The 11,948-nt window shown below is 34.8% G+C and overlaps 1 protein-coding gene and 1 non-coding gene across 2 annotated transcripts; both read left to right on the forward strand.

The window, feature by feature from the left end:
* Window positions 1-3,420: 3,420 nt before the first annotated feature.
* On the forward strand, window positions 3,421-10,143 carry LOC101247719 (histidine kinase 3). Its single transcript, XM_004239176.5, has 10 exons — window positions 3,421-4,746; window positions 5,015-5,299; window positions 5,456-5,625; window positions 5,907-6,119; window positions 6,426-6,612; window positions 6,698-6,749; window positions 6,839-7,068; window positions 7,153-7,251; window positions 8,048-9,180; window positions 9,273-10,143. The coding sequence occupies exons 1-10, from the start codon at window positions 4,282-4,284 to the stop codon at window positions 9,535-9,537; spliced, it is 3,099 nt and encodes a 1,032-aa protein (XP_004239224.2). The 5' UTR covers window positions 3,421-4,281; the 3' UTR covers window positions 9,538-10,143.
* Window positions 10,144-10,689: 546 nt separating this feature from the next.
* On the forward strand, window positions 10,690-10,771 carry TRNAS-UGA (transfer RNA serine (anticodon UGA)). The gene has a single exon. It is a non-coding gene; the product is annotated as a tRNA-Ser (tRNA).
* The last annotated feature ends 1,177 nt before the right edge of the window (window positions 10,772-11,948 follow it).

Consider the following 11,948-nt stretch of genomic DNA (forward strand, 5'->3'; position numbering starts at 1 on the left):
TTCAAGAGATATAATCCATATAAGTCACAAATCTAGTAATGACATAAAAGATACTAACATAGCATATAAGAATACATAGAACAATATTTATGTCTAATAATACCTATGGTAATAATAATAAGACTAAGACAAACCCCTAAGTCATCATCAACATCTTAAAACTGAATAGACTAGAAATTGTAAAGCTAATAATGACCTTGCCCTCGAAATATGCCAACTTACCAATCAATAGTAGCAGCAGTTGATCAATACACCTAAGTGTGTCAAGGTTGAGGAGCCCTCTGATCCTACATTATGAAATAACATAGGAACCAATATGTATTAGTATGATGAATGTACTAAGTAGGGAGAAATATGCATAAACATATATAAAATATTATAATGAATTTGCAACGAGAATATGCAATACCAAGTAAAGACATAGTGAAGTTTTAAAAGCCAATTCATAAAGTGAATACCTTATCAGTGAATCTTAAAATCATAAAGAAAGCTTTCATAAAACCTTTTTAATAAATGTAATTCATTTGTGCAATATTTTACCATCGACCAAAAATAATACCAAGGGAGATATGACATGGTATTTGGTCTAACCCTCACACTGAAAAGACAGAGTCTGCTTGCACAGGTAAAACTCCGTGCCATTCATTATTTTTAAAGTGGATTAACAAGCTTAGGTCATTTAAGATATCCTACAAGGGCACGTAATTTGAGACAAAGAAATTACTTCTAAAGACCCGATCTCTACTAATGGGAGAGCCTCCATATCAAAGTTCTCTCAGTGCTAAGTAAAATTCTAATGAAAATAGTATTAATCATATCAATAATACTTAGAAAGGCAAAAATAAGACACTACCAATCCAGTCATAAGTTTGTATATAATAATAGCTCCTTTCAAAACTATGATTTCATAAATTCATTCATTAAGACACTTACCAATCTAAGAATTCAAATCATGATTTCTTTCATACTTTAGAAAACCTTTCACAATTATTGACACATTTTCTTATAAGCATCCTTTTAGTCACAAATTATTACTTTCATAAAACATGCATATATTTTTTTATCATAATTCATAATTTCATAATCATAGTTCATATTCATAAAATAGACATAGTCGTGATTTTATCATATAAAATCAATTGAAAATAATACAATCGAGTTAAATTACACATAGTAAGATTGAATATGAATAATTGAATCAAAATAAATTGAACTCTTGGAGAATCACATGAAACCCTAAAAGACTCGGGTGAAATTGAATTAGAGATTGACATTCTTTTGGAACCCAATAGATGAAAGGGATCCATTGGTGAACTTTCACATACATTGGATAATCAAAACCCTAGAAAATGGAGGAAGAAACCTTGAAACCCTAGCTTTGCCTTGAGAGTCCTTGAGAGAAAATTAGAGAAGAAGACTTGCGGCAATTTGAATGAATGAGAGGGAATAGGCTAAGTTTGAAGAGTAAATTAAGTTACAGGGGGTAGGGTTGTGTATCGTCCGGTTCGGTTCGGTTTGGTTTTGAAGTTTATCGGGTTGGCTTATTAGTTATCGGTTTGTAGAGATGCTAAACTGTTATACAATTATTAAGGTATTGGCTTATCGGTTATTGGTTTATCAATTTTTGATCGTTATCGATTCGGTTATCGGTTTAACCGTTAATATTTGACACAAAAGAAAAAAAATTGAAAATCACTTAGAAACAAGGTTACAAACCAAATAAATCATGCACTTGAGTTCACAAGTTACATCTTGCTCAAAAACAAACATTTTTACATCATAGAATAATCAAGTGTTTGAGACAACCAAAACTAAAAGTAGGAAATTAAACTCTAAGTCGAGGACTTTATATACAAAATGGTATAAATATAATTATTTAATTTACTATTGGGTTATCAGTTAACCCGTTAAGAAAATTTTTTAAACCGTTAAGAACTGATAACTCGATAACAAAAAAAATTAAAATCGTTATCAAAATCACTAAACCAATAACCCAATACTATAAATCAATAACTTTTTTATCGATTCGGCTTATCAGTTTCGATTCGATTTTGAACAGCCCTAACAGGGGACCAAAATTACATAGTTTAGAGGTTTGATGGGTAGAAAACACTAAAATGCCCTTATTAAAGACGGTCGGATTACTCCTACGGTATGAACCTATGGATCATAGGAATTTTTACGGTCCGTCTTAGCATTTGTAAGGTCAACTATTCAAAAGTTTGAAAAATTCCTACGGTTAGCTTCTACGAGTTGTCAACTTTTCTACGATCTGTAGAAACTGATTTTAAAAAAATCCTTCAAGTCCAACCACTTTTAGCGGCACCCATTTTACTGTCTTAACAACTCATACGACCCGTAGGTCCATTGTCTATTATTTCACCAAGTTTGGAACCATTCCTACGACCCATAGAGGTTCCTACGGTTCGTCCTCTTTATTTGTAGATTATCATCAAAGACTTGTATTTTGGAAACTCTAACTCAGTTTCATGAGAGCCTCCTATGACCTGTAGAGATCTCTACGAACCACATATATTCTTTGACACTTTTTCTATAACTATTTCCTTTCCAACTCAACTTTCAATTTCTGAGGTGTTACAATATCTTGATCTTACACTTGTATGGGACTTAAGAGTTGAGTGATGCTTCCTAAAAAGAAATGATCAAAATACCATTAATTAGACCAACTCAGATGCATTTTCACCTTGGAATAAAGAGGTGCATTGTGGGGCTCATTGCAGACACTAGGATTCACCTTACGAGCCCCATTGCAGACCTGGGGTGATTTTTAGCGTCTAAAGTTTGGTTTGGTGGAAGGCGTGACGCAAACCTCAGAGTATTCCTTAGTAAAAATGGGCATATGTTCTTTCTCCCATATCGGATCGACAAATGGTTTGTTGTGTTGCAAGGTAGACTCATATACTTTTAATTTATAGAATATGGGCCACGTAACCCTTCTTATTATAGAAGATGTGACTATTCGGAGTTGACCCTTGTTTGAACTTACATGATAACTTAATTCGTAGGGAAGTGTTAAATTCGACTTAGTACTAGAGGTTCTTTATGATCCTAATTCTCATCTAGTACACTTACCACATTTAGAAATTGACCTTAACCCTAAGGACAATTAGGAAATCATCCGGTGTAGGAGTAGAATTTGCAGTGTGTAACACTATTATTCTCCCAATATTCATTGCGTCTTTGGGCCACATTCTCTGTTCTTCTTCTTTCCTGACTTAGTTTTTTTTTGGTTCTAACAACAACTATCCATTTGATACGACAACAAGATGAAAGCTAGCATTTATATTGGGGTTACATTTCTCACGTGTTAGTGCTATAATATCCATGACCATATAAGAAAACAATTTTTTAGTGAAAGAATATTTGTTGTTGTCTTACCCTGTTGGTATTAGATGCTATATTGCTCAACATGCAAGGATAATATTGTCCATTAACATTGTATAAACGTACAAAGAATAGAGTTGAACAACTTGGCGTGTAACCATAGGACTTGTCTTGTGTGGATAGATAAGGCGATGTGAACACAATGCTAAGTGGAAGTATGAAAAAGAAAGAAAAATAAAAAGGAAGTTAAAAAAATATAAAGTCATTTTCATGCTGAGTGGAAGTAATACTTTTCTGCCCTTTATTTATATATTTTTATTTTTTATTATAAGATGAGAATATGTTCATTTAATAATTTCTTTTATTATTTGGATGTAGACATAAATTGGATAGAGAGATAACAGACCATGGCAGCAGACATTTTCTACCACCACCATATTCTTTTCATCTTTGCTTTTACAGATTCTTTATGAGTTTATATGAACCAAAACTCTTCTTTTTAGTTATTCATAAAAGAAAATTTCTTAATTATTGACAAAAGTTGTGTTACTTGAATAACAATTAGCTTGTAATTTTCATATTAACGAAACATCCAAGATTCTTTGTCTGGGGTTGTTTTTTGCTTTATCCTGGTGTAATTACTTTGGAGAATCTTGATTTTGGCCCATTGTTTTTTGAGCTTAACTTGGTAATAATCAAATTTGGAATCTTTGGGATGGGATCCCTTGATTCTTTCTTTGGCTTTTTGCTGTTTCTTATCTTGTTCATGAATTCTGGCATTCCCCTAATTTGAAGGAAGATAGCATCAAATTCTAACTTTTCACCTTCTTTATTCCTCTCATCACATCTTCTTAACTAAAGTTTGAAACTTTACTGATGTTAGGTTCAGTAGACTGCTGATTCTTGAAAAGGGGTTAGGTGTTTGATGTGTTTTGGATGAGTTTGTTTTATGTTATTGGGTTTGGTTTGAAATTGGGTAGCCTAATTTTGACTCTATGTTGCTGGTTTCTGTCTCTGATTTTTTCCATGAATGGTGAAGTTATGACTAGCAGCAAGACTTTGCTTGGTGATGGAGAGCACATAGTGAAGAAATTGTGGGATTTGAGTGCTAAGATTTATCATTGTTACCCTCAGTATGTTGGAAATAGGAAAGTGGGAAACAAGTGGTGGAGGAAGCTTTTGATAGTATGGTTATTATTTTGGATTGTTGTTTCTTTTTCAGTCTTGTGGTATATGAACTCTAAAGCTGTTGAAAAGAGAAAAGAAACACTTACAAGTATGTGTGATGAAAGAGCTAGGATGTTACAAGATCAGTTTAATGTTAGTATGAACCATGTGCAGGCCATGTCCATTCTCATCTCAACTTTCCACCATGCCAGGAATCCTTCTGCTATTGATCAGGTCAAAAATTACTCATCTTTTCAATGTTTTTTCACATATTTATCAATATGCCCTTGAATAATGAACTCTCAAACCATAAATTCTTGTGCTTTGTGATGAACCTTTTTTTGTACCTTTTATTTTGAACTCCATACTCAACTGTCTAAATTTTTGTTATTATAATGAAGTCTTCTAGGTATTCTTAGTTTAAGTTGAGCCTAAAGAACCAACTTAATTAGTTATTTTTCTATTTAATTCACTAAAATACCGTAAAACTCTGTCCGTGCAGTGTACTTTTGCAAGCTATACAGAAAGAACAGCATTTGAGAGGCCTCTTACAAGTGGGGTGGCATATGCAGTAAGAGTGCTCCATTCAGAAAGAAAAGAGTTTGAGAAGCGACACGGTTGGAGTATTAAGAGAATGGATTCACGTGAACCAACTCCAGTTCACAAAGACAATGAGTATGATAGAGATGGCCTGGAGCCATCTCCAATTCAGGCAGAATATGCCCCTGTTATTTTTGCACAGGATACGATTGCACATGTAATTTCTGTTGATATGCTCTCTGGAAAGGTAATTTCTTTATTTAGGTTCCCAAGTGTTTATTGAATGTACAGTATTAAAAATAGCTAGATTTCTTGTCATTTTACTTTCTGCTACTCACACACACCGACATACATACAAAGGGAAGTATAGAGCAAGACCCTTACAATTGATTGTGCCTAACAGGAAGATCGCGAGAATGTTTTACGTGCAAGGGAATCAGGAAAGGGTGTCCTCACAGCTCCATTCAGACTACTTAAAACAAATCGCCTTGGGGTGATAAAGACATTTGCAGTTTACAAAACTGATCTTCCTTCTAATGCAACTCCAAATGAAAGGATCCAGGCAACTGACGGGTATGTCATCTGATTTTATGCAATCACTCACTGTGTAATCAAACTTTTGGAATATGTTGCCCCTTCATATTGGGAAAAGAATCTCAGAACTGCAAGAGAAAGACAAAAGATAATAAACTTGTTCAACCTTTAAGAATTCACATTCTATGAGTAAGTTAATATTCTGGAATACTTATAAAATAGGAGTTCATGAAGGGGATCATAAACTGATGACTTCTCAAGACCTAAGTATGTTTTCAAATTTCACCAACTATTTTGACATTTCTTCCCTTTCCAAGCAGGTATCTTGGTGGAGTACTTGACATTGAATCACTTGTAGAGAAGCTTCTTCAGCAACTTGCAAGCAAACAAACTATCCTTGTAAACGTCTATGATACAACTAATATCTCCCACCCTATTAGCATGTATGGTTCAAATGTGTCGGGTGATGGTCTGGAGCATGTCAGTGCCCTCAACTTTGGGGATCCATTTAGAAGGCATGAGATGCGTTGCAGGTGATTATGTGTTTTCATCGTTGGATGTTTTCTGTTTCAACTTCATCCTGTGGCCTAGCTTCCATGTTGCTGATTGTGATATTTTATTTGATGGAAGCATTTGTGCAGCTATTATTATTTAGTTGAATGAGGTGTCCTTGATTATTATAAAGCAAGCTTACTTACTAATAAAGCGGCAAGAAGCACCTTTTTGTGTATGATCATGTCATTTAGGCTTTCTCTATTCGCTTAACTAGATATCCACACTAAAGATTAGAGAAGTCTACAGAGAATTGAATCCTTTGGGGTTGCTATTTGTTTTTGCAGATTCAAACAGAAACCACCGTGGCCTTGGCTAGCCATCACAACAGCGACAGGAATCCTCATAATTGCATTGCTTATAGGGCAAATATTTCATGCAACCATCAACAGAATCGCCAAAGTTGAGGATGATTATCATGAGATGATGATGCTGAAAAAACGTGCAGAGGCTGCTGATGTTGCAAAGTCACAGGTATATACAACTTTTCTTAGTTCGCTTAGTACTTTTATTTAACACTTGTTATGGGATATGTTCTAAACTGACCTCTCTCTTGTAGTTTCTTGCTACTGTTTCCCATGAAATCAGGACCCCCATGAATGGTGTTCTTGGTGAGTCTAAAAATATTCATTTTGCTGCATCACTACTCTTAATATATGTCGAGTGATTACGAATAAACATATACACACTTGTTTCACAGGCATGCTTCATATGCTTACGGACACAAATCTAGATGTGACGCAACAAGATTATGTCAGCACTGCTCAGGCCAGTGGTAAAGCTTTAGTTTCGCTCATAAATGAGGTTTTGGACCAAGCAAAGATTGAATCTGGTAAGCTTGAGCTCGACGCAGTTTGTTTTGACGTGAGAGATACGCTAGATGAGGTTCTGTCACTCTTTTCGGGGAAATCTCAAGAAAAAGGAGTTGAGGTACTCCACAACTTAGACTTTTCATTTATTATTCTCTTCTGTTTCCTATAGTGTAATCTAATTAACCTTTTCTCTGGAGAGCAGTTGGCCGGTTACATCTCTGATAAGGTTCCTGATGTACTCATTGGTGACCCTGGACGGTTTCGTCAGATTATCACAAACTTGGTGGGGAACTCTATCAAAGTAAGTTGACTTATCTCTTAGACTTTGGTCCCAGAAAATATAGCAGCGACAAAGAGCTTGAAATTAGCTAGAAGTGAAAGCAGAACGCTACTCTGTAGCCGGGTTTAAAGTGGAGTAGATATATAAGTTTGTGCATGTTTGCGCTATGTAATCTAGAATCACTAATATCCATCAGTTGCTTTCATTATGTAGGGATTAATTGAGAGAGTTTTTTTTTTCTTTTTTCTTTTTTTTTTTTTTTGGGGGGGGGGGGGGGGGGGAGGAACTAATTAATGCAATTACGCCAGATTTTGTTGAGTTGTCTATATATATCGCTCACCTTGATAATGATATTTAAGGTCCAGCATCAAGGATAAGTCTATGTATACGTGATATGATTCATTCTAGCCGATCCCAATTCTCGCTTGGGACTGGGGTGTAATTGTTATTGTTGGGTATAAATGCATCCAAAGGATTCTCTAAAGGTGTAGGCATACCTAATTTAATTGGTTTTAGTTTGAATTGTCAGATTTTGTGACATCATCACCAACTTTTGGTAAACCTACTTTCTCACGTGTAAATGTGCATTCAAGTCTGGAGTGTTGGAGATATCAAGTATGTAAGGCCGTAAGAGTAAGGAGGTTGTCACAGATATGCAATGACTCACGTTGATCTATAAGGACATGAAAGAGTTTTGGTGATATATAAAATCAAGAATTGCATATATAAGGGGTTAGTTGGGGGTATTCCTCCCACTTAAGGATTTGGATTGGATGATCTCTTTTCACACTCTCTAAAGTATAATGTTTTTTTGCAGTTCACTGAAAAAGGTCATATATTTGTGACGGTCCATCTCGTCGAGGAAGTGACAGAGTCAGCCGAGGAGTTCAAGGTGAATTCATTGTTCAAGAGCACTTTGAGTGGATCGCCTGTAGCCGATAAGCGACAGAGCTGGAGAAGTTTCATGGGTTTCAATCAAGAAGGATCTTCTTTCACATCTTCCTCGTCGGACCAGATCAATCTAATGGTGTCAGTAGAAGACACTGGTGTTGGAATTCCTTTAGATGCTCAATCTCGTATATTCACCCCCTTCATGCAGGTTGGTCCTTCTATTGCTCGCACCCATGGGGGAACTGGTATTGGACTTAGCATAAGCAAATGTTTGGTACAGCTTATGAAAGGTGAAATTGGGTTTGTAAGTTTGCCAAAGATTGGATCCACCTTTACTTTTACTGCTGTTTTCACCAATAGCCGCAATAATTGGAATGAGAAGAAGAGCCAGCAAATAAACAATCAATCGAACTCTATTTCTTCAGATTTCCATGGCTTGAGAGCCTTAATTGTCGACCCAAGAACTGTCCGTGCAAGGGTCTCACAGTATCACATGAAACGACTTGGAGTCCATACTGAAGTGGTCTCAGATTTGAATCGTGGTTTGTCTCATGTAAGAACTGAAAATGGAGTTACGAATATGATCCTCATTGAACAGGAAGTCTGGGATGCTGATTTGGGAAAGTCAAGTCTTTTTGTCAAAAACTTAAGAAAGATCAACGCCAGTAGTTCTCCCAAACTTTTCATATTAGCCAATTCTATAAATTCTAGCCGAGCGGGTGTCTCAGTCAACGGTTTTCCTACTCCATTTATCATCATGAAGCCATTAAGAGCAAGTATGCTTGCTGCATCACTCCAACGTGCCATGGGCGTTGGTAACAAGGGAAATTGTACAAATGGAGAGCTCTCTGGTATCTCTCTTTCCAAGCTCCTTCAGGGGAGAAAAATTTTGATTGTGGACGACAACAACGTGAACCTTAGAGTAGCTGCTGCTGCACTGAAGAAGTATGGTGCTGATGTTATCTGCACAGACAGTGGAAAAAAAGCACTCACTTTTTTACAACCACCTCATCAATTTGATGCCTGTTTCATGGATATTCAGATGCCAGAAATGGATGGGTATGTTTCTTAAGACAAACTAAATTTTCTACTAGTTTTTGGTAAAGTTAGTCGCTTTTAAGCTGACAATAACACTATAAACTAAATGACAGGTTTCAGGCTACAAAAATAATCCGCGAAATGGAATCTGATATCAATAGCCGTATCAAACTTGGGCAACTACCTCCTGAAGCATACGGAAATGTTTCAAGCTGGAAAGTGCCCATTCTGGCCATGACTGCTGACGTAATTCAAGCTACAAATGAACTGTGTCAAAAATGTGGAATGGATGGTTATGTTTCAAAGCCATTTGAGGCTGAGCAGCTTTATGAAGAAGTATCACGCTTTTTCCAGATCAAGCCAACTCAGAATACCTGAAGAGCATTCCTGATGAATTCTTACGATCAACCTCGAGTAGAAATGCCATCGACTTCATGGTGCCTCAAGGTCGTTCACACTTTCTTTTTTTCCAACTGTGAGTTCTCTATGTCCCAAGCACGATTACTTCTGCAAGGTTAGATACTTGTTCAATATCTTGGTGTCCACCACTTGGATTCGACTGCATTCTTTTTCAGGGAATGAATCTCTGAAATGTACATAAAACTTGAAGGATTGACATATTCCAAGCTCGAGGAGCGGAGGAGGAGTTGGGCTTCTCTCATCAAGAAAGAAATATTACAATCCTTTAGATGCTTTAGGCTTGTTAGAAAGGATGTTTGCCTGGAGAGTGGTTATATAGTTTATATAGCAACAAACATTGTTTGTAACAGAAATATGTTGTCATGTATATTCTCAAATCTACATAGGGAATTAGTCATAATAGGTGAAAGAAAAAGTTTTAGTTCAGTCAGTCATAGTTGGCATAAACTTAGGGACAGCAAACAGTTGAATTTGCTATTTTTTCCCCCCCTTTTGTGTATAGTAGAAAAAACAAGTTTGATGTAGGCACATTTTGATATCAAGTATAAAAGTAAGTTACAATTATTTGCATATGTATAGTTTATATGTGAACTCGGTCAATATTTGTGGAGCCGAATTATGACCCATTTTGTACAGTAAATGCAACTTGTTTACAGTAAAGAGTTTGTTGCCATATGTAGATGGGTCACAAGTGTCCAACAGTCACGCGTTTTAGGTAAGACATGGATTTGCTAACTACTAACTCTACAATTTGCAACCACTTGGGATGTAGGGAACCTGCAGCTGCAACTATACAATAACTTGCAAATTAAATAATCTTGTATTAGACAAGTTTGATGCGATGAGTTTAACTCGGAAGACAAATTTCTTACTTTTGTTGTTAAGAAATTTTCGAACTTGAAATCTTAAACGTGAAAGTCACCATGAAGTATAAAGAAGGTTGTACTTCATCCTTCTATTAAAGGTGTTTACCGATGGTCGAAAGATTATTTATTATTTATATCTTGACCATGACTAAAAACAAGGAAATTGATCCCACATTTTTATAGTGAGTATTATGACACATTCAAAAAAGTTTGTTAACAATGTTTCAAGATTTAAATCAGCAAAGTCGATATGTCCGAGTGGTTAAGGAGACAGACTTGAAATCTGTTGGGCTTCGCCCGCGCAGGTTCGAACCCTGCTGTCGACGTTTTATTATTATTTTTTTTCATTAAAGAGATAATGTCAAAAAACACCTAAACTATACTTTTTTTTTTTGAGTTTTATATACCTCTCTTTTTTATATCACTCTCATCATGGTGTGTGTAATACAGTCTCTCTTTTATTTAAAAAAAAATTTATCATCCACACTCCACATGGCCAAAACAATAAATAAAAAATTATTAGTATTGGTTGAAATTAAAAATTAAAAAATTATAATCAAATAAGTAATGTATTTTATAAAATAAAATGTAAATATTTTTCTTACCCACGTTCCATCACTTCGTCTCACCTCCCTCTTCCCGTCGGCCATGTTATTTTTATTTTTATTTTTTTTTGTTTAAATTTCTTTATAAAAGTATTCTTTTACTTCATCTCATCCCCCCCCCCCCCCCCTCAAATACTAATTCAAATATTATTTTAATTTCTTAAAAAAATAATTCTACCCACCTCACGTAACCTCCTCTTCCAATTTTTTTTCTCATTTTGTGTTAAATATACATATTGAATTTTTTTTTACTTGCCGCCATAAGACTTTTTTTATTTTTCATTTATTTAGGTTATATACATACACTAGTAGAAAAAAATTCTAAAAATATATGTATGTACATATCTAACGCAAAATGAGAAAAATGTAAAAATAAAAATAAAAATAAAAATTAGGAATATACGTTAAAATAGGATGCGGTAGAATTTTTAATTTTTAAGAAATAAAATAATATCAATTTTTTTGGGACGGGGGGGGGGGGGGGGGGGGGGGGGGGGTTACGTGGAAGAGGTGGTGGAGTGGAGTTACAAAATAAATTAAATTTTAATCTTACAAAAAATTGTTTTTTAATGGATATTAATACTTTAATTTCAAATTTTTAATTAATATTAATGGTTTATTATTAATTTTTTGTCAAGATTAAATATTTTATTCATGTGAAATGTCATGTGTCAAGGTTTTTTTAAATAAAAGAGATAGTGCATTACACTCACTACTGAAGTGTGTTTTTTAAACTAAAAAAATGATAGTTTATGTATGAAACTCACTCTCAATAATTTAGATATGAAATTAAAAAAAAGAATAATTTAAGTGTGTATTTTTTACTCTTATCTCTATATTAAAAGAACAGTCTTTCGCTATTTTTTAGAAATTATTAATTAATTAAAATATTCATAAT

The sequence above is a fragment of the Solanum lycopersicum genome, chromosome 5 (genome assembly GCF_036512215.1).
Source record: "Solanum lycopersicum chromosome 5, SLM_r2.1".
Classification (NCBI taxonomy): domain Eukaryota; kingdom Viridiplantae; phylum Streptophyta; class Magnoliopsida; order Solanales; family Solanaceae; genus Solanum; species Solanum lycopersicum.

Coding starts and splice junctions, on each gene's coding strand:
- LOC101247719 (XM_004239176.5), top strand. CDS start 4,282: ATGAGTTTGTTTTATGTTATTGGGTTTGGTTTGAAATTGGGTAGCCTA. Junction 5,626..5,906: donor AGGATCCAGGCAACTGACGG/GTATGTCATCTG, acceptor CTTTCCAAGCAG/GTATCTTGGTGGAGTACTTG. Junction 6,613..6,697: donor CTGATGTTGCAAAGTCACAG/GTATATACAACT, acceptor TCTCTCTTGTAG/TTTCTTGCTACTGTTTCCCA.